The sequence below is a fragment of the Neodiprion virginianus genome, chromosome 3, assembly GCF_021901495.1.
Source record: "Neodiprion virginianus isolate iyNeoVirg1 chromosome 3, iyNeoVirg1.1, whole genome shotgun sequence".
Lineage (NCBI taxonomy): Eukaryota > Metazoa > Arthropoda > Insecta > Hymenoptera > Diprionidae > Neodiprion > Neodiprion virginianus.
Window position 1 is genome coordinate 18,549,471 of NC_060879.1, and position 24,016 is coordinate 18,573,486.

General features: G+C 35.0%; 1 protein-coding gene and 1 long non-coding RNA gene across 5 annotated transcripts in view; one reads left to right on the forward strand and one right to left on the reverse strand.

The window, feature by feature from the left end:
- LOC124301703 (GRAM domain-containing protein 2A-like) overlaps nt 1-24,016 on the reverse strand; it is a 103,051-nt gene that overhangs the window by 66,501 nt on the left and 12,534 nt on the right. For 2 of the 4 annotated variants that reach the window (XM_046757091.1, XM_046757092.1), the window contains exon 3: nt 15,087-15,257. In XM_046757091.1, coding sequence (XP_046613047.1) covers nt 15,087-15,257 — 171 coding nt within the window. Of the gene's footprint in view, nt 1-15,086; nt 15,258-21,349; nt 21,619-24,016 lie in introns of all 4 variants that reach the window. The other 2 variants (XM_046757093.1, XM_046757094.1) reach the window with 2 other exon arrangements.
- LOC124301704 (uncharacterized) overlaps nt 1-24,016 on the forward strand; it is a 52,069-nt gene that overhangs the window by 25,811 nt on the left and 2,242 nt on the right. Inside the window, exon 2 of the long non-coding RNA XR_006907543.1 lies at nt 10,445-10,469. This is a non-coding gene — a long non-coding RNA (uncharacterized LOC124301704). The remainder of the gene's footprint in view (nt 1-10,444; nt 10,470-24,016) is intronic.

The following is a 24,016-nucleotide window of genomic DNA, read 5'->3' on the forward strand; positions in this document are numbered from 1 at the left end:
TTTCCTACAAGAATATGTTTTGTTTATATCTGCACACTGATTCGTTTTCGAGCAATAAGATTCTAAATTTTTAAAAAATTTTTCCCCATGTTATTTAAATTGGAAATAGAAAATTGAGAATCGCCACCTCTAAATATCAATATTAAGAGCTCATATTTTACCGAGGTCATTTTTGAGGGACACTCGAAAGATTTTTCAATGTTGTTCGAAAAAAAAAAAAAAAAGTCGGTTTTTTTGAAACACTCTAGTGTATACTGATCAATCGGAGAGTAATAATTTAAAAAATACGATGTGCTGATAACTTTAGTTTAAATCATTTGCGTATATTTATTTATCACGTTATCAGTATCTTGTTATTCTCGTTGATACTTTTCAAGCTACTGATAAACAAACACTCACAAAGGATTTCAACTAAAGTTGGAAAATAGATTCCGTATCTGCGCTATTTTTTTGGTACCAAATAAATGGAATACGATACAAAAATACTAATTACCCTTTATCTAACCTCGTAGACTCCACGTAGAAATCTATTTTGACAACTCTCGGTTTCAGAATACTTGAGTCCTTAAGTATTTCCACGGAACCAACGAGTTATTGGTAACTTATTCCGTATCAACTTGACCGGCTCCTATCTCATAACCAGTCAAATTTAGGTGGTAAGCATGCGAGTACTTTTCGATGCGAAATTTGCTCTTTCAAATGCAGATGAAAAAAATATACTGTTTCATTAAAAAAAAAAAAAACCAAGTTGACCTTCACCTGATCTTATCGGTTGCATTTTTTTTAAATCTGACTATTTCATCTTCTTTGCCTCTCCATGCGCTAAATATTTTTCAGGAAACGTTTTTTCGTATCTTTCTTAGTTTCGGAGTAATCAGCTCGAGGCGATTAAAATGAAACACGGTGTCGAAGAATTGTGCAGCGTAATAGAATGAAGGAAACCCAAGTGGCGCTATGTAATGTGCAGTGGGCTTTTTCGCGAATATCTCAGAACATCCACAGGGTGTTTCATGCATATAAAATATAATTTAAGCATTCCCAGCAAACCTTGATACTTGTGATACATCGCATTGTAATCACAGAGAACTTTATTTCGTAGATTTGTTAAATGGCAATGACATGATTGATCTCTTGTTTAAGGACGCATTTAGTCTACCTCGGCAATTATATCTTTTAGAGATGTCGCAGGCACGTAACAAAGTGACATGGTTAATTGATTAACTGCAATTATGTGCTTGGTACATTTTACGTCAGCAACGCTATCACACCATCATGTTTGTACATACGAATTCATAGTGAATCTCAATTGAAATGTGAATTTATTCCGTACACCGATAGTAGTGCTCGTGCGTAAGCTTTGTTGGATTCTTACGCAGGTTAGTCACTTATTGGGTCACCTTAAATTTCATGTGTAAATTCGGTTCATAGAGGTTATGTAGGTGATGCGACTTCGTTTAGATTAAGCAGATTTACAGCTAAAGTGATTTGTGATTGGTAGATAAACCTTTATTCTTAATTGATGGATGACTGGTGAGTGCTTTGAGTCATTGTAACATCATAATTTTAATTCGTCACTTGACGCAGGGGAGTTTGACACCTCATGCCTCGTTTCGAGTATGTTGGATCCCCTGTCTTGCAGCCGAAAATATTGCTGTGGTACCATCTCGCCGACAAATGAAGTTGAATTATTTTGCGCATGCGTAGTCGGTCGCTCAGGCTCCTAAGTTTCATCGTTTCCTCTCAATACATGGTCTTAGGTCATCAGATGCTCTACAAATTTCTCAATAGACCAATAGGACATGGTAGTGGCAGGGGTGTCGTACAAGTAGTCTGGAGCTTGACGTACGGCTGACAAGTTTGTCGGCAGAGATAGCCGAGAATCGAGGTTAATAGATTGGAATGGGTGTATGTGAATCAGAGCCACTTGGCACGAATGGGGTATACCTCTAGTATATTTATACAAGTGAAAAAAGAAGTTCGACTACGGCGCAAGGTCAAAAATGTGGCAGAGAAGGTACGATTTTTGAAATTTATGGGAATGGTCGACAAATCAAGAGGCCCCAACTAAAGATGCAAGGGTCTAGGATAGAAATAAGATGGGCAGTGAAATAAGCAGCAAGACATCGAACACATGGCAAGTTTATAAATTTGAACTTCGTAGAAGAAAATTATGAATCATAAAATGCTAAATTCTAATTTGTCAGGAGAAATGGGGATTTTATGGTAAAACTTCGTATTATCAAAGCAATGCAAAATGAGAAAATTGGGTTTGTGAATACTTCATTTCAGTTGATTTCAAAAGTTTTTGACGTTGGTTTTACTCTGAATTTGTTTCTAAATCGATGAATCTGTCCCTGCAAGCTGTCGAAAGTCAGCAGACCAGAGCTTTTTTGAAGGAAATCCAACAATTGCAAAGTAATTTGTGCGATATTCTCGCATTTGGAGTTATTCAGAAAAATTTTCGATTAAAATTTTTAATCAGGGTGAGTAAAATGTCAGTTTTCCAAATTCACTGAAATTGTCGAATGAATTTCAAGAGCTTAAAATTGATCCCCGATCGAAAACAATTTCAGGTATAGCGAAAAATGCATGTGAAGCAAAGTAAATGTTACAATTCGAAATATTTGCTGTCTTGAACATGGAGCAATCCACGAGGTATATCTGAAGACCAGAAGTTGAGATTGGGGCACAGGCCTCGAACTGAAGCCTAGGCTTAAACAAGAACGTATATTTGAGGTTCTTATGGAATTGTAAAACGGTTGCTGGCCATGAATTTGATAAATTTTCAAGTTCAGCCTTTTTAGTGTAACCCTCAACCCAAAAATGACTAGTGATGTTCCTTTCAGATTTCGTAAACCTACGGTTGAATCATCACTTTTTTTCCAAACATGGTAATGAAACGGGCTTAGGAGTTATTTATAAAGTCATTTTGCCCACGCTGTAATTCAAAATTTTTGGCCGTGAAGGATTCTCAGCGCCTGGGGTCAAGCGCAGAGAAGTTCTAGTGTTCTAGAATAAGAAGCGTTGTATCGATCCTGACCACTCTTCAAACATATTCACCAAGAACACAAAAGCAAGTACTGCGCTGAGGACTACGCACTCAAGCGTGATAGTCTTGCGATACAGAATTTGAGAGAGAATTCCAGTTTTCAAAATTAGACAACCGTTAGATTCAATACAATACATTATTGATCTAAGAATTACGAAATAGTGAGATTACATTGTGAAGCGTTTGTTCAGATACTGTTATAGGTACGTGTATGTGCTGTCTCATGTATGGACATGCCCGAAAATTGTATTTAGTTAATTGAAAAAGAATTATATTTCTAATCTGTAACTTGTGAATAAAGGCACATAAATTACAATGCAATTTGTAATGAAAACGAAATAAAATACGAATCACGTATTCTCTGATCAAAACAAAATAAATACGAGTCATACCTATTTTTTTTAGTTAAATAAAAAATACAAATTCCATTTGTACTTTGGAATTATAATGAAATAAAATACGGCTTACATTTGTCTTTATACGGGCAAGTTCATGAATTATTAACTAACTATCCACGAGCAAAATTTCATTTTTCAGCAATTTTGGTATCTTGTAGTACGTAGGTACTAAGATGCAAAAATTTTGCAAATTTCAGCTCTTTAGCTTTAACGGTTTTGGCAAAGTACATTGATCAATTTTTTCACATTTATTTTACATTAATTTTCAAATTAAATTTTTTATCGTATCCTTGTTGCCAAAAAAATATACGAACCAAGATGTTTTCGATTATTGAATTCGTTTCAGGTTAGATTCTCACGAACCATAGCAACACAGGTTTTTTCACAAAAAAAGATTGTTTTTCAACGTTTCCCAGCATCTCAATTTTTATATTACTGTATCATCTAAAATTTCACAGTTTTTTGACGTGAAAGACTTGTGTTTCCAAGCGGTGCTTAAAATGGGATCAGGCGGGGGCTACAATCGATTTAATAAACGATAACATTTCTTTTTTTATTCTCTCCGCGAAATATATTCATTTTATACACATTTTTACTTCACCTCTGATGCTTTCACAAATATCAGCTCTAAAATTTTTTGGGGTCTTCACTGTAATTTTGATTGCAATAAACGAAACGTACACGATTTTCTACATAACACGGTTCCCATTGGGAGAGATCTCAAGAGTGGCAAGATTTTTTCACTTTCTAACCGAAATCTTGCGGGCATACGATTGAATGTCTACAAGCTAATCGCGCAAGACTATTAATTCCAATGTAGACCATAAGACTCGGAGCTAATTGGAACGAGAAATAAACAGATTCACCCCGATATTATGTGAGACCTTCGCATGCGAAGCCCTACAATATGAGTTTTACCTTATTCTCCTGCAAAACAATGCGGACGCCCTAGTTTGACAATCTATAACGCTTGAACATTGTTCGGAGTCTCGTAGAATTTTCGGTGTCAAAGGTCAGAAGCAGACGACAAATATTTTTTGCGGAAGATTCGGCCCTTTGAGGATGGTCCTCCTTAGAGCTGAACAATTTATTTTACATTATAAAGAGCCACTGGGGTAACAATTTTCCTCAAAGAAGAAATGTTTTTGGACGAACCGACATGTAAAACTTTACTGTGCTTTCAAATGCGGTAGGAAAAGTTTTTCATTGTTTTCATATCGCAACGATGCAGGTAGAAAGCAAAATTTTTACAGATTCTTTACAGATGTTTTAAATTTGTTCCAGATTTTTTATCGATATAAATATCAATGGGTCTTATTATATTTATATCAAGTAGTCCTTACCTAAACTACGCATAATCTTTCGACTAGAGTGTAACAACTATTGTATCCAATAATCAATGTTTTTGGATTTTTATACCCAGCAATACTACACTTTTACTAATCTGTATTAAAACGTGTTAGTTTTCGCGGTGAATGTCGAAACGTGCTAGTCTTTGCAATTTAAAAATCTTAGAAAACATTGTTTGACTTCAATTTTTAAAGCTATGACTTCAATATACCGCACGAATTTCAAGTCAAACTGTCAATTTGCTGAACTGATTTTCATTCCATGTTATTCTTATTTGGTTATAGCTCGTATAAATTAATTATTAATTTTAATCTGGCATGATCGTACGCACTAGTTTTTTGAGTAAAAGTAAAAATTAAAAAACGAAAAGCGCATGCGCAGCGAGCGTGTTGTTGCTGGTAGGAAATAAAAAAAGTTCGATTCCAAAAACGCTGATTCGTGAAAGATATCAATTTTCTGGTGGTGGGTACACCAGTCTACATTTATTCAGCATATAGTTTATTGAGTTACCAAATGTGTTATAGTTTGACAAGTTATAACTATTGTCTGAGAATGCCAAACGGTGGCCAAATGTTTACATAAAATCTAAATTAAGACCGACACCCAAACGTAATATTCCGATTCTGTTTACTAACAAATGTAGCCAATTAGATGCCGATCCAAGTTTATCTTTGATACGTAGATATTTGATGCGTAAATTCTCCGCGATAGTCGACAAGGATGATTACGGCGTACCTGAGACATTAAAACAGCTACTTGACATTGCGTTTTTATCAATGATATCGTTGATCGGTCGATCCATCGATCGCCTGACCATGATCACATTCATCAATAACAAACTTAATGAATCTTGACCAATATGATTAGGCTAAAATCGTGGCTACATGTGATTACATTGGTTTCTTATTCTGGCATGTTCTTTAATTAATTAATCAGACATTAGACGCCAAGAAAAATAGATTAGAAGCCGATGAGGATTTAACGGTGGATCGCAATTGGCCTTTGCAGTTATTTTTTAAACTTAACGACTTATATTCGTCGGTGTGACATTTTACGAAGCAAATTGGTAATCCGAACCGTCGCAAGAAAGAGAAATGTTATTTTTTGAATTCTAGAAACTTTGAACACTTTTCGTGCTATAGTCATAGCGAGCACATACGTCGGAAACTACAGGTGATTTCGTAGAATTGTGTAAAAAAAAAAAAATGGCCGAAAACATCGAAAATCGAGATTGTCTCTGAAATTACTCAAATTCAAAACTTTCCTTACAAAAATACGGTAGACTTTTTTTTCTTCGCTACTGCTGAAATATTTAATCCAGTTGCGCACGCGTTGTTGTCATAGAAGATCAATTTTTTTCTTTGGATGTGTAGTATTTTTAACCAACTTTTCGTTGAAGGATTTTTAATTCAACTTTTTACCGTAACAAAATCGATTGTTTGCCATTTTTAACCCAACACCGAAGTCCCTTCATCGAGTCACGCACAAGCCGCGATTAAGGACGTCGGCCCATCAGTGCTGACATAGTCTAAGCACGATAATAGAGCTGCCGTGCCTCGTAAGAGGAAGCAATGCAAATGCTATTTGTGAATACCTGGTCTCTGATTGATTAAAAACCAAACGATATATTAGCATACAAAAACTATGATATTGGCATCAAACGGTTTACAGGCTTCGATTGGTCAATTTTTGTACCTAAGAAAATGTATAAAATGCGATGGTAAAATAGCCTGAAATTGATCAATTTTAGTATTTTGCATTCAGTCTATTGAAAATTTGGTTATTCTGGGCAAATACAAAGGTATCATATTTCCCTTGAAAATTTAGAGTGAGTGAATCTATTGTACATAAATTCAGTGTTTTCGTTAATTTTACAAACTTCCTTCCAATTTCCAAACACGCGCATGTTTTTTCGCTCCGAAACAAAATGCGAATTCGATTCTACACGAATTACGTAACAATGACTCCCAATCTCTCACGTGGTCGGCTGCATCGCCAGTCACTGTCACATAATTTATACAAAATCGAGCTCGCATTTTGTTTCGGATCGAAGGCAAGTGAACCGGAAGCCCAAGGTATTAACGGACATTACTGTACCTACGATAATTTGTGTTACCTACGGAGGAAGAATGAAACAAATACATGAAAAATTACAGAGCAGAATTGTCGTTGCTTGGAGACGATATAACAGGAGCAATACGGTTGCCAACCAACTCACCATGATGCACGGGTTTTGCGAAAGAAACGCGGCGACACGGCGTACAAGGAGAGTCGTCGGAGGGCGTCCTCGGGGTAGATGGACCCCGCACCCTCCAATCGAAGCCACTCCATCATACCAAATCGATTTCCCTCTCGATGCTTCGGTGTATTCTTGCCCTCCTCGCTTTGGCTCGCATCCGACGTACTACTCTTAGTGCCACGAGTAACTTTTGTTTTAAAATTCACCAACTTTTCGTACAAAACCATGCGTACACCGCAGGTGGCTTACACTTCATCCTCGCGCACGTATTTGAACACCCCCGTTAGCACCGGCGTAAAGTAATCGCAAAAGGAAATGAAATCCAGTCTTTCATCCGAATGTAAACACCAATCGCCAACTATACTCTCGTAGAAACAAAATCATAATCAAAACATTATCACGCATACGCGTATAACGCACACGCGTACACACATACGCACACTTAATGTCGAAGGTGAAATCGTATATTTGGAGAGAAATAAAAAGCGAACCCCGGCACTAGATACTAAGTGTACCAATGATCTATAATTTTTTTGGTACAGAAATTTGTCAACGTGTTTTACAAGCATGTATTATAAGTCGTGAATAACCAAGAAAATACGTAACGCCCAACTGTTTTCGGCGGCAGCAAAAAAATCAAATTTTCGATAAAGAGAAAGAAAATCTAACGAAAGTAAGAATTAAGGTACCACACGCGTTGTTTGCAAGCCGTTGCCCCGAGTTCGAACCCTCGTACGATAAAGAGCTACAGTATACTAACGAATGGATGACTGCCAATTCGTTATCTATCAGCTGCGGGACACTCATGGAGGAGGATGTTAGGTATTCGTGTGTACACTGTTATCTAAGAGCTTTTTTTTTGTTATTACATTACCGGTCTTATCTTGTGCAAAAATATTCTGTAGATATGGAAACGCCTGTAAACACTCCGTATATGTATATAAATTGACAATCGAGAAAAGAACCTTGCGAAATGTGAACGTTATTAAACATCGCTTTATGCAAGTTTAAACTGTAAAAAATTTCGTGTCAAAATTAACCGATATGAACTTGTATAGAACAATTATCGGAGTCGACTCGGAAATGTAGCACCAGATAGTGTTCATGGACACCAACAGTGTTGAATGGAAATCAAATTGTGCTCTGTATAAGTCCACACCAGAATATATTTTACAGTGTAATATCACCGAATCGCTCCTGCATTATGTCCGTGATTTTACCAACCAATCGACGAAACTAGGTTATTCGAGTTATCGCATGTAATGTACAATGGACGATAATTTGATACGCAAGAATGATGCATCCTAGGTAATTTTGCAGCTAGACTTACCGTAGGTGTTGTTTGTATCATAAATAAAATATTTTTTGGGTGAAAAGTAGCATGTTAACAGTAATACGTTCTTGATTCATACTCTCACCCAAAAATTTTGTCTTCTCGCAAATACGTCAGATATTGAGGAAATTTTTTGTGCATCTTTTCACTGACAGCAATAACAGCATGAGCGCTTAAGCTGTGCCTATCTTGATTGAATATTCATAAACGACGCAGTAGTTCTAAAGAAGCTCTTGTTTAGAGATAAAATATCAGATATAGAAAACTAATGCGGGAGTCGTGAACGTTGAAAGGGGTACGAAATCGTCAAAAGAAACACACCGACGTCTCTTATTTGTAGAATTCTACATAAATAGTGAAAGTGAAGCCATTTTTTGAAGCGGTACGTGAAAAATAAATGTCCTGCACAACCGAGGAGACGACCCATAGACTTCATCGACACGAACCCGGTTAACAACGTTACTTGCATTAATCGTTCTGTGGACCTGAAAATTCCCGATGCTTGTATTGCTGATGCGAAAATATTGGGAAACACACCCGGGACTCGTGCAACACTGGTCGTAACTTTGCCTGGTGTCAGATGGCTGTGAAATATTCTCGGACACATACAAAAACTCGAGGAAAAAAGTGTCAATATCTGAAACGACTTGATAGGAGAACAATTTCAGCTCGAAAAGAAAATATCAAGAGGCTACACCCAGAACTTGTCAGATCCTTGGGAAAAATCCAAGATCAAAGGATCGTTTTATAGCAACAGGCTATAAGTGGTGCTTTGTATCAAAAGCCATGGAACTGGCATGGGCAGTATCGTCCAGAAACATTGATAACACCTACAGTACCAGCACCTACATTGCAGAACTGCTTTAATCCTTCATTACTAGCAAGAAAACCACACGAACCAGCAAGCTCAGTGACTCACTCCTTGTAGGGCCAGTGAACAACAGTAAGGATATTCACGTTTCCGCCACTGTAACTCATTAATCATCAGACTTACAAAAAAAAGTGTATCTACAAAAAACGTAGGTAATTTAGTCTTCTTTAAATTTGTATTAGACATTTTTGTCGTAGGATCAACGGATCAGGAATTATTTTGAAAAAGACAATATTTTGTACCTTCAATCCAAGATAGCGGACCACGCCCCCTCCCCCCCTCCCCCCTGCAAGATCGAAAATTTGGATTTGGATATGTTTGGTGTGGTATATTTCATACGTTAGGGAAACGACTATTTTTTTTTTAATAGGTTTATTGACATCAACCAAAAAATTCCCGAAAAATTTCGCACGAGCTTTCGGGAATCATAAATAAAATTTTACTCCAAGAATAGAAAACCCGAACTTTGTAAACTGCTACTTTAGCTAACCGCTAGTCCCCAAATAATGTTTAACAGTAGAAAATATTATGTTGTGCTGTAACAAGTGCTGAAAATACGCGATACCTGAACACTACTTGATCTGAGCAACTTTTTGCAAAATACTTTATAAGTTTTTTGTTTCTTTTTTGAATTTTCCAAAGCAGATCAACAAACGAAATAACTTTTTGTACATTTTTTAATACGCCACAAACTAGCTGTTTCCGAACTTATCCAGTTTTGTGGAAGAATCGGTGACGGGTATAAAACCGAAAAGTCAGCAGTTTTTGGCTGTCATTTTGATGTACCTCCGGTTAGAATGACATTTACGATATTTAAACCGTAGTTAGGTAAAATATATCAGTGAACATTTTTTATTGGACAATATTCCTTCGGAAATTTTTTTGAGTATGTAATCAAAAAATGTAACGAGATGAGCATGCTAAAAGTGGTTACAGCTTTTCAGTTCGCACCTCGAGCAACTTTCTTTACGAGCCCAAGAAATATTCATTTTCACCGATCACTCTTTTTTGATAACCGTTATCTATCTCAAGTTGAAAAAGTTCTGGATGTGGACGTCATTAAAGGATACAAAAAGTAATTATTTTGTTCATGTCGACACGCAATTAAATTTTCAAAAAATTCTTCAATATTTTATTATATTTTTTCTATCAATCTTTGGTTTGGAATCAACTTAAAAATGACTGGCTATGATCAATTTTTCAGATTCCTTTCACCGTGGCAACCATCGGTAAGTAAACGCTCCGCTAAATCTGAGTGGCAGGATTCGAATTTCAAGAATCTCATCACTACTTTTGTATAAGGTGCCTAAAAGATCGCGTGTCTCGTAAAGATTCACGTGTATAAAACTAAACACAATGTAAAATATCAAATTGTTTGCCGCCATTGTTGTGTGAAATTACAATTCAATATAAATAAATACGATTATTTTTTGGATCTCCCTGTCGTAACACCGTTTGAAAATTAAATTTCAAAGCATAGTCTGAAAGGAAACTAAAAAATGTATCAAAGCCAGGTATTTTTAAGTTAATGCCAAACTGGATATTAGTAGAAGAATCACGTTGAAACGATGCGGTTTTTTTCTGAAAATTGTATACTAAAGTAAACCAGATTACGTTTAGTATCTTTTTTTTCGTATCAAACGAAAATTATTCTTGAAAATTAAAGTTGTATGAGATGAGGACAATAAATATTGATAGAGTTAGAGAGTTACAAATAATGTTTGGACGAATATTTTCATTTTTCATGTGAGCCAAGTTGCTCCAGATGCCAACTAAAAAGTTGGAGGGGTTCTTTTGTCATGTTTATCCAACTATGCCCGTTATCCAAGGTTGCAGGCTTTCACCAGTCTTCACCGACCACGTAAAGTGTCAGTTACTTTGACTAGCCCGAAAGCCTGTACCTAGGTATACATTAGGTACTGAGGCGAAAACCGAACGACGGTGAGACTACAGCTGAAAACATAAATCTATGTGGATTTACGCTTTATTGAAAGATCCGCTGGGTTTTTGTATTATATAAATTAAATCAAAGTAACCTGCAAATATGTAAATTTTTAAAACTGCGCAACAAGATTTCGGCAGCGTTATGATTTGGGAAATTTCCAAAGGTGTCTGAAATTTTTTTACAAAATGTGACCCAGTTAACAAAGCATGCCGTATATGCGTATCGGATGATAAATATTTACGTACAGCTCACGTGAGCACTATAATGAAGCGTAACATGTTACTTTGTACCAAGTCGTTATCGTTTTGCGTTGAATCTACGTAAACACTCGATGTACTTACACTATGTATGATAAGATGTGATACACTATGCCCCCTACCGCATATGCAGAACAAATCGCAGGAATGGTTTTCGACACCTCAGAGTACCTCGACAAAGGATTTAAATTTCACAAAATAGGTCAATTTTACAAATATCATACAAGATTATGGAGAGCAGTGTTACTTGGTTGGCGCGGCATGCTTCATACCGGGACAATCTCTTGAAACTTGAAAATAGACTGCGCATGCGCCAAATAATTCGATCTCATTGGTCAGCGAAATCTTCCCGCAACGATATCTTTGTCTGCGATGCAGGCGGGCCAACGTAAACAAAATGTGTACGATTGAATCGTCAAAGAGCATAAGCATTAAATTCCAACCGTTCTTTGAAGAATCAACTTTCCGGCCCGATAACAAATGCTTCCCAAACCTTTCCGAGTCACTACCTCAATTATTTGAGATTCTAACCTCGAAAATTCGTATAAACCACATCGCCGCCAGAAACAGTTCGACAGCTGAAACTCGGGATGACCAACTTGCACGAACAGCCGATAAAACTCGCGCATGCGCGGTTGATTTTTGAGTTTCAAGGGATTGTCGCAGTATATGGGGCATTCCATACGAAACCGACCAATCCGTGAACCGGATCATATTTGATTTTGTTGCATTTTTTTACTCTTTTGTACCCATTAAAAGCAGTCTTTCGAATTTTTTTACAATTTTGTCTCAACCCGTCCAAACACAATGAGTTTTTTTTAAATTTCGCACGACTTTTTTTATAATGCTCGTAGCTTTTTCAAAAACACATATCAAAATAAAATATGAAGTCATCTTTTCTCGATTTGAGTTGTAGTTCCCCAAAGAAAATACAAAAACCAAGTCGAAATTCATTTTCATATGCTTTTTCAGTTTCAAACCCAAGATATTTTTTATTTCACAACTACGACCATTTTGATTTTTTTAAAAGAATTCATCACTTTTCAAGAGATTTTTTTTACAACTACCGAAAAATTCGTAGCTGGCGATATTCGTAACTTGTATTGTTTTTTTCTACCGCGTCTGAAACAAAAATCATGCTCCTCCTTGAATTAATAACGCAAGCAGAGTGATTTGATTCCAAATTATTCTCTTTCATTTTATTAAAGTGGTTTGTACCGATTTACATTTTTGCATAAATATTAATGTCCGTTTCCGGTTCATAATGGTGTACTGATTTCAAGCGTCGAATTTTTTTTTATATACGATGTGGATCTTTAAATCGTTTGCACTAGAATACCTTTTTATTTCTATATTGTCGTTATCAGGAATTAAAAATTAATTTAAAAAAATACAAGTTATGAATATCACAAGCTACGAACTTTTCAGTACTCGTAAAAGAGTCTCTTGCAAGTTGGTGAATTTTTTAAAATCGAAATTTCAGTTAATTGATTTTCCGATTAATGGATTAATGGACAGCTTTGATTAATCGATCAATCGATTAGTTCGAAGTTTCGTTTTGACGTTTCTTTATTTAGTGGAAATTTATATCCTATTTTTTAGTGCGTCAACATTTTTGTTTATGTAGTATTACAGTTAACCCTGAGTGCAACCATTCTTCTGGGGTCCCTTGTTTGGGCATCCCTGGGTAATATATTACATATAGGCAGAAATAGTTTTGATTATAAAATTGGTTTAAATTCATATTTCTCAGCTTATAAATAGTGAAATAAAATCGTCAGAGTATCTGGCGTACGATCGTACAGGGGCGAATTCGATATGTTTACTTTAGATGACGTGGTAAAATTTAATGCAAATAAGATGTAAAGAATTATCAAGAATCGGAAGATTCTTTCGAATTGGCAAAAATAAATGGGTAATATACTATCCAAGCAACCCCCGGAGGCTTAAACAGTTATATTAAAAAATGATCAGTTATTAATTCAATAATAATTCCCAGGATGCCACTGAAAGAAATCTGATTTCAGAATTGTTTTACATTTATACATCAATTGCGTATGTATGCTATGTTTTGTATAAGAAAATCTATTTCAGTCTACATGCCTTGATACGAATTGTTTTGATCACTTGCTCTATGTTGACTTCTTTTCAAAGTGAACGCTTCGTACAAGTTGCGTACGAAGCAATCGGGCATCATACAGAATATTCCAGTTGCGTAACTAGACTTTACGGGCCCCAATGCGAAAGAAAATGAAGGATGTATGAAAACGAACATCGATTCACTGAATAAAGAAACTTTGAAACAAAACTACGAAGTAATCGATTAATCAAAAAAAAACAGATTAATCGCACAGCCCTACTTAGTATACTTAATAGAGCTGTGTGATTTCTCCAAATTTCGTGGAAAACGTTCGGGTTTGGCACGGGTTATTATCGGATCGGGTTTTTTGGTGATCCCGGATTGGTCGGAAGCCCAGGATTTTTGGAAAACCCGTAATCCTCGTAAAACCCGAAATTTTTTGAAAACCAGAAATTTTTTAGGAACCCGAAACGTGAATAACCTAACATGTATGATATTCATAATATTGAACAAATAGTAATTGCTGAATACTAATAGTAAATAGTACGTCTAAATGACATCGATATTTTTAGTAAAAAGTATGTCAACCTTTCATCGGGAGATCCGGGCATTGGTTTCATCGAAATTTTCGGGAATCCCAACATTTTCATGCTTAGGAATCCGACTGGAAACTAAAAGATTTTCCTCGGACCGACCCGCACGGCCATAATAACGATTACAATTGATTACACATTCCGTGTATCCAGATTAAAACACTGGTTAATTCTTCATCTGAACCCTAAATTGGACCTAACCGGTTAAATCGTGTTTTATATGTCGTGCCTAAAGTCCGAATCAGCAAAGCACGCATCAGAATGGGAGCCGTTGAAATATTACGTTACGCTTTCAGGGGTGTAGGCGGTTAACTTCACTGAGACGACCTTTGACAGGGGGGCAAGGGGTGTATCCCACTCTTATGGATATGTATTTGTTTTTTGATCGGACAATTAACATTAGCCATCGTATTATTGACAAAAAACAGCGCGACGTAATATTTGAATTGCTTTATAGGCAGTTGTTATTCGAGTATTATTTTTCTACGACAAACATAGATACGTCTGACTGACGGAGTCCGCGTCAGATGCGAAGTCAAGATCCGTTCAATAGCAGCAGTCAGTACGGACCTCGAGTATAACTTCGATTTATGGAGGGTAGAGGTAAGGAGGACTGTCTCCATGTGTATAAAGTGTCCGTAAAGTACAGGCAAATCAAGATGGCGTTGCAGCAGCAAAAGTTCCACAAAGCGCCAATCAGATTCGTCCCGATTGAACTTTGATTGTTAAGCGCCAATCGGATTGGTACCCTTATTGCTTATGAGCGCCATTGTGGTGACTTGTTGAACCACTATTTTCTGCTTTTGGCGGACACTTTTTCAGCTGAAAACGCATATGAGATACATCTCCTTACCTCTACCAGCCATACTTCGATTGCTTAAGTCATCTCGGCGAGTTACGTAGAAAACTCCACTACAATAGATAGATTCAAATTGCTGCTCAGTAGGTAATCAAAACTCAATACAACTCACCCATTGAGACTAGATGCGGGATCCAGGGAATTTGAAGGCCCCGATACATGGACTTTTGGAAGCCCAAGTCCCTCCACTTGGCCGTGACTGTAGACATGATGGCTGTGGGTTGACAGAGAATCGTCGCTGTCACTGCTAGGCAAATGCTCCGACCCCACTCCTCCACGAGGCCTGAAACCCCATTGAAGCATAAATTAATTCTATTTTAGGGTGCCGAGCTTTTTAGCGGAACTTTGGAAAACAACACCAAGAACACGAGTCGTATCTACATGAACATTTGAACACCTATACACTGGTGCGTTCCATATGAAATCAAGAAATTTTATTCCCCACTGTTCGAAATTTTGTTGAAACTTTATTAGGTGATAGAAGACTCTTTAAATCTCCGAAACTATATTCTCATCAATTCTTCGTACAATGTGACTCTTAGGTTTCTGATATTCAACCCTCCTTGATGTTTTTGAAATTCAAACCACTTTCTTAAAGCATCTCAAATGGTGACGAATGGTTACATTTTGTAACAAGAGAATACAGTCGACTTTTATTCCTGTGTTACATATAGAACTTTATTTCCGACTCAACTCTGGCCGCAATATACATATGTATTTGAAAATTGAGACTTTTAAATTGGCTTCGTATTTCCCGCAAATGCGTTTTAGGGAAAACATGCTAATTGCGTCTTGCTTTCGTGGTCAAAAAAGTTAACTTTGTGGTTGAGTCGGGAATAAAATTCATTTTCTTTTCCGGTCATTTTAATACTATTTTCACGATGAAGTGATTTCTTTGTTCTTTTTTCGAGGTCTCTGATAATCTTTTAATCATTGGTAATCAATGCTTAACGTTTCAAGAATTTCAAAGAAAAATCTAAAACATTTGATACTTTTTAAAGTTTACACTGGCATTGCGTAAAAGGTGAAGTTAATTTTTTTAAGTTTTGCAAACTACCAAAGCGCTTGAAGAATAGGAAAGTAACTATAACTAAACCAAATAGCACACGGTCGACTCACATTTGACTTACTGCCGTCGGAAAATAACATCAACCAATCGGAGACTGATGAAGAGGGCGTATTTGAAGCCATTAGATAACTACATGATACTTAAAAAAGTTTTGAATGTTTATAACTTAGAAGTGATTCCATAAGAGAAGAAGTTAAACAAATTAGAGGTTTTAGAAATGCTACTGTTAACGAAAAAAGTTTCAACAGAGTTAGAAATAGTCAGGATTAAAACTGGTTGATTTCGCATGAAACGCCCAGTTATAATTCAAACTATAATAGAAGAGACTGCTATGGTAATGTGATTCAGGGAACATATTCCATAGATACTAGATTCTTTGCGTAATATTACGGTACTGCGGACTAACACATTCTTAATCAAGCTCCTGAATCGAATTGTTATCAAGGGGGTGCCCTGGTCGATTTCGAGAAAAATACCTTTATATTATTAATTCCAAACAAGTCGTGTAATTTGGTAGCTGACCATAAAATTGCAAATTGAATAACCACTTCTATTCTCTATCCTAACAGAACAACTGTGTGATTATTCAACGCTTCAATGGGGAACAGTGTGACGCAAAGAGCTTTTTGACGGGGACTGATGTTTCACGTTATTCAAACGAATACTTAGGAGTATACTGAATAAACTTAATCCAAACAGATAGGAAAATACACGTATCACGAAAATTCATATATACTAATATATTACCTCGGTGAAAAAAAAAGTTTAGATTATCACTAGCTTGTCCTCAGAGTTGAGGTGTAAATAACGTAGCTTGCGACCTTATGGTAGAAAATTTTCTGATTTTCGCCTTACGAAAATTACGTTCTAAAGTTATGGACACGCCTCGTGGTATGTAATGGTTCTTGAGAAGAGAGATATCGCATTGTTGTGTTTCTATAAGACTTTGTTTTTACATTCAATTTTCACTTAGATGAATCTCGAATTATAAACTTTTGACACGCATATTCCTTCTGTAAAAAAATATGTTTAAAAAAAGTCAATTTCTTCAACATCGTTTGTCACGATATTAATCAACGAGACAGCCTTGGATAATATTCAATATCGATTCAAGGGGGGCCAAGTATGCCAAGCTTAGACCAGAGTTCAAGTGTTCGTCGGTAATTTATATAGTTTACGGTCTTTGTCGGTAAGTGAAGACGTTGCTCGGACGTTTGGTCGATAACAGTAGATCCTGGTCCATTTACAAGGAAAGGGCTGCACATTTTTGTTGGTATGTCAGTCAGACGTGCCGGCACAACAGATCGCGTACTGACCCGTTGTAATCATAGGTGGCGCTAAATTACTACGAGATTTTTACAGCAAACAAATTCTCACAAGGCCTGACTTTCTTTAATAGGGATGTGTTGCGTAACGTAAATTGCAAAATTGCAAAATAATGTTGATAGATTTTTTGAAAAAAATATTCAACCTTTGTATTTTCTTAAACTGATAGACGGGGAATGATAATAAGTTATAAGATTATGATTGGGGTTGTCAAATTGCCTATAACAGGCTCACCAATTTCTTAAATGCACACACGAGATATAGGTAGAATATTTTTTTTTTTTTTTTGCTGAGCTTACATAAGGAATTTATCTTACCACAATTTTATTAATATTAATGGTTTTAAAAATAAATAATACCAACGGCAATGTGAAAAAAATTATTGTATTGATAAAGTAGCAATCTATTCGCAGACTAACCAAACGAATAAATTGCAATTATATCTGCAGCAGACTAATTACTGATAAAGCAATAAAACATAGAGAAAACTAATCACGAAAATTAATTTTTCATCGATCTGCGGGTGAGCTATACGCCCGTATGAAGTAACTAATATTTATACATTTGTCAGGTGTGGAGGGATCACGGAATTTGAGCGATTTATAATATTTTTAGATGAATTAACGGTACTTGAATTTTCATAGAATATTATTTGTCATATTGCCCTAGGCAATATCGAATTCGTAAAAATTCAGCTACGGATAAAAGGTTTTATCAATTTTACTATTCCTCAAAAATTATAATGGTATAGGTTGAAAGAATTGACCAAGTTTACGGGAATCGAATTTCACACACCTTATACGTAGAGTACAACGTTGTTTTAGAGATATAATAAAATTATGAACTTCATCTGTTCATATAATATGTATATTATATACTTTTACCTATTTAATTATGATCTCATTGTTATCCCAGTATATAATAAATTTAATGAGAATGTATGAAAATATCAAATTTTTCGGAATAATCAATAAAAAATAAAAAATTTCTACCGACCTCGTTTATACGTTACATAACAAAAAGTCTAAAAGAGAAACTTACAACAGAATGTATGTTTGCCAAAAAAAATTCAGACTTCCCGACAGAAAAAGCATTTAAGTCAAAAGCGTATAATTTAATATTCATAATACGTGTAAAAACTTAAGGTACGAGTAACGTTCGTCGAATGGAAAATATGAAAATTCAATCACTCCATTTTAGAGAACTATGAAACTTTTCATATATTTTGAGTCTGAAATACCAACTGGATAACCCAATTGCAGATGTGTTAAAATTTTGATTTTGAAATATTCCATGACAGCAGGTAAAATGGTTTACAACGCAGTGCAGGGTTTGAAAAATCATGGTTTATGTTCATTCTCCTATCACGTCACGTCCAAGGAACATTCATCAATCATACAAAATGACTGCATCACAAATATTTATTCAATATTTATCTGCAGTAATTCCAAATCCATTTCAAAATACGATTATACATGGAATCATCATAATAAACTATCACATGTATACAGTATACACGGATCGTGCGGTGCATTGCGTCAAGGTGAGAGAAAAAGTGCATTTTTATAGTATAGTTCGAATGCAACTCATTCATTGAATTAAAAAAAATAGAAGTAGGATACGAATGGACATCCACTTTTCGAATTCTAGATAAATTTATTTAATTTGATTTATTTATAGTCAATAATTGCCTTTCTTTAATCAGTCTCGCACTTGTTGACTGAATATAATTCAATACACTTACTATCAGTAAAACAATAACACGTATCATAACGATTTAAAAAATAAAAAATCATTCATTTTTTGACGCAGTCAAAATTACCGATGACAGAAAAATTAGAGATCCAAAAATCAAGCATTTGTATTATGTTTAATTTAGCATCAATCACGTTTGCATCTCCAGTTTAATAATCCTTTCAACTTCAAGCATCAATTATATTTCATATTCACGAATAAAGAAACTCAAAGGGTAGGAAGTCCATACATTTTTGAATTCGTGATAAAAATGAATTGTCCGTTTATTTCTATAAGTATTCAGAACCACGCGCACCGCGTTTTTGCTATTAATTACAGCATCTAACGTATCAGTGAGGTCAATTTCATTTCACAGCTTGTGCAGTGTTAATCTATTAACCAAATATGCAATTAGTGACTAATACGGCGCCGAAAATTGTAATGGTATCGAAAATGGTACCGAATATTGAATTTTTATTTAAAATTTGAAATACGATGACAAACATTTTAAGAAAGACAGAGACAGGGATTGAGATGTGAAGAACCAGTACGAATAATGGATATTTGATTCCCATTTCAGCGATTCTGACGATAACTAATCAGTGTATTCTGAATCAGCATGCCTCGTAAATTTATCTGTACCGAAGGCCGGTCAAGATTATAACCAAGAACTTGTACAAATTCGAAAATGCGTTACATAGATGAAAACTATTCTAACATCGTTACAAATGAATATACGAAACTTAAGACTTTGCTACGGAAAGAAGATTTAATCGAGATTATGTATGTGTAATATAAATAAAATCTCTAATCAAATTAATTTATGTTATGATTATTTTATCAATTCATCAGATATCTTTTTTCATGAATAAATTCATAACGTAGTAACTGTATGTGGAGATTTGAATTATGACAATTTAAAAATATAACCATTCGAGTAACAGTCTGCACTCGAAGTGCAAAAAAATCCGTTGACGTTTCCCCGTAGAATATTTGAACAAAAATTTCAAGTTATTTGAGAATGTAAACGTCAAAAGGTGTTCGGCTAAACATAAATCGATTCCTAACTGGATAGGAGCGAAAACAGTTTTGGGTTTTCTGAATGGGAAAGATCAAGATTCGATTTTTTTTTAATCAATAAACAATTAACCAAATTCATTAATCCTCATTAAAGAATCGGGCATCAATTTTTGAAAAGTGTATTGTTCTGATTGATGAATAAATTTTCAAATGGTTGCATCTTACAATAAATTTGTCCTGTGGGGCAAATTAAGCATTTAGACTGTACTTGTTTTAGTACCTGAAACGATTTTCTTGATGTCGAATCTCAAAAATCGAACATTATCCAAACATTCCATTTTCCACTTTTTAGAAAACATAACAAAATTTTGTTTCGTTATATGTAACGAATGAAGTGTACTCAAGAACAAGATGTTATAGATTGTTTACAATCAGAAGATTTCAAAAGTCAAATCAAACTCTAGCTTGAAGTCATTCAATCGAATCTCTCAATCTCTCTGCAAACATCTGATCCGCGTCGAAACTTTTTTAAACTTTTTATACTAATAAATAAATTATAAGAAGAAGAAACCAAAAGTATATTCAAGCGTTAGGATTTGATACCACACGAGAAATTTCTATTTGTGGTTACTGTACGCAGTCCTCAACTATTTTCAGTATCTTACCATGGCTGAAAAATATACTTCTGGATATAAAATCGAAATGAGTTTCGTAATGGTAACCAAAAAAGCGTTACTATTTTTGTTGATTACGATCAATCTTGTATTGTTGGATCGGTAAACCCCACGTATTTTCTTGTAAGTATTACCGTAATTTTGTATCAATGCAAAGTAAATTGATATTTTTATGAAAACTTAGTCAACTTGAGAAACAGATTTAGTGTTATAAAAACTAGAACATTCAGTATTAAAATCTATAATCACTCTAAATAGTTACTCGTACCAAATTTTCTTGCTATTCCAACAACATTTTAAGCGATTTGTTGTAACGATACCTATTCAGCTGAAATTTTTCCCACAATCAGTGCAGGTACCAATTGTGAGAATGACGAGGAATTATAAAAATAATGTCGCAGAGGAACAATCAATAACAAGAACATGCTACGAGTAATTTGGGAATATGGCATGCATACAAAGAATACAAGACAAGTACTCTTTCAATAATTACCAACAATAAAAGGGGGCGGGTCTTTTCAAGCTGGGGGGTAACAAAAAAGGTCTGTGTACCTTCGAAATGGATCCTTGCCCAATGGTATATCTGAGCGCCAATTGGTAGACATCTTTTTGCACGATATTTGGTAATTATTCGTCTGGTTTGGTGACTGTAGATCGTAGACATCACGATATTAGGTTTCGGTACGTCCGAGTTATTCGATCAAGAGTACCTAGTTGATCACGTGCACTTCCACGGTTTTAGAAATTTCTCAAGCTTCCCCAAAAAAAATTTCACATCAAATTTTGGCGCAGCCTTTTTAAGAAATCTTACGTTTAAATATCTGTAGATAATTCGGGAACTTTAAATGTATTGTTAATTTCACGGAGAAGTTACGCAATATACTTGAATAATATGTGAATATACCTATACCGCCGTGCCGAGGGAAAAGCTGATTGATAAATCACATTTTTGACGAAAATACGTTTTAATTATGAATTATAAGAAATTGGACAGCATCTTTTTATTACAAATCATCATATGTTAAACAGCCGTTGGAAATAAACAATAACTGATTCAAAACCTGCAAGAGGTCCTTCAAATTAGTTCACCGATTCCAATTTAGAAAGTCGATTGGATTGCGAGTTATTCTGGTTCTTTCCTGGTGAAGCAAAAACTATTATGTAAAGGGTCGTAAGTTTTTTTTTTTACATGTAATATCTAGGGTCAAGAAATAACCGTAACTGAATTTTCTCTTCTAGTGATTGATTGAAAGTTTTATTTTTTTTCTGCATAATCAAACAGAGCTTTTGTAATTGACATCGTAAAGTTTTTTTGTCAATTTTCTCAGTTTGAAGGCGAGACCATTTGTGCGAATATTTTATATTTCTTGGTACGGCAGAATAAGTGCAATCTTTAACCATTGTTTTCACGATAATACCAATTGTGAGATGATTACGTATCACTTCGTTGACAATTTTAGAAAACTATCATTTTCCCTGCTGTAAATATTAAGTGCTAAGAAGAAAGTTTCTCGGTGAATTTTTAAGGATATATGAAATGTACAGACGGCTGAAAAATATTTTGAAACAAGAACATGACTGACGAAAGGTTGAAAAAGTGAAACTGAAGTTAATCAAGTTAAGTATGTACTGATTATACATTCTCAACCAAAAGTAAGGTTCGTCTACTATATTGAATACTTTGTGATTAGATAAAAATCGGAAAAAATCATTCACAATCAAAACAATAGTAAAATTTAATTTGAATAATAATAATCCGGAAATGTTATCAATAAATGAAATGGTATCAAAAAAAAAAAACTATGAAACTTAAATATAGACAGTAGACACCCTGTTATTAACAAGGTCAGAGATATATAACACAATCTACTATTCTTCGACAAAAATCCATACAATCGGTCCAATTTTGATGAACAATAGTTTAGTTAATTCTTAAAGGAATACTCTAAAAATCATTTTCGACAGATTTTATCTTAAGCTCGTCGATTGGTAAAAGACCTTCAATATGTACAACCGTTACCTTAAGTGAGACTTTCTAAAGCTTTTCCCTTATCACGTTTTTGATCGAACAACAAGTCCCATACATTTTTAAGTCCAAATAAATTTTACATTGAAAACCTTGTGTCAGGACGAATTGTTCGTAAAGTACTGATTGTAAGAACTGATTGTGAATGCCGGTATTGCTTTTTGCCATCGAATTGTAGGATATTTAAACAATGTCGGTAAAGTATAAAAACAAAATTGCAAACAAATAAATCAATCCACCCGAAGGTACAAAAGAATATGAATTTCTCTGAAAGTATATCATACTGAAAAGTCACACGTCAGCTGACCTACTTTTCAGACAAACACATCGAATTCTCGAGTGATTCGCCGATGAAGAAAAACGACGTGACAAAATTAGGATGCAGAGTTCGATATTAACCTAAAAACTTGATCGTGTTGTCACTTGAACTTCACTACACTAAAATTTGGTTCAGTAATCACTGCTAACGCTAAAACTAAGTCTGATACTCAATTCTATAACAATTACGAAAGTTAATCTGATTTTATTTTCTGATGAAGATTGTGCAATTTTTATGCCTTGTGATTAAAATTTTTTCCTTCAACCTGTGTACATAATTAGAAAATTAATCTTGGTAACTATCGCGATCCGTAAACGTTACAGGATTTTACGAATGCCAGGTAAACGTGGCTGTAAATAATTGTAATTATATTTCAAAAGTATAGAACAGCAGTAACTGTACGCATATAGGGATTTACAAGAGCGGCGATATTTAAAAAAAAAAAAAAAAAAAAAAAATTGCGAAATCGAAGACAAAACGACAGTTCGACGAATGCCTTGACCTACACCGATTCCGGGTGAAGAATTTTAGGAACTACAGTTCGCCGTGCGAGAGAATATATTGTGTGACACGTGAGTACCGATAATTTGATTAGACTCGTGTTACATTCGGATCTAATTACACTTACACTGGAAAAGTACGAAGCTGAAAAGAAATTAAGGAGTAAAAGTGAATACGAAAGATGGGGGAAGAAATAAATCTGAATTTATCCCAATGGATCAATGATAATCGAAAAGAGAATATATTATGTATAAATGCCTTGTAAGAACTATCTATTTTACACTGCCGTCCTACGTAAACAGCAGCCATACAGCTTCTGCAATCAGGATCGTCAAACAAGGGGGCGCAAGCAAGCCAAAATCTATAACTAATT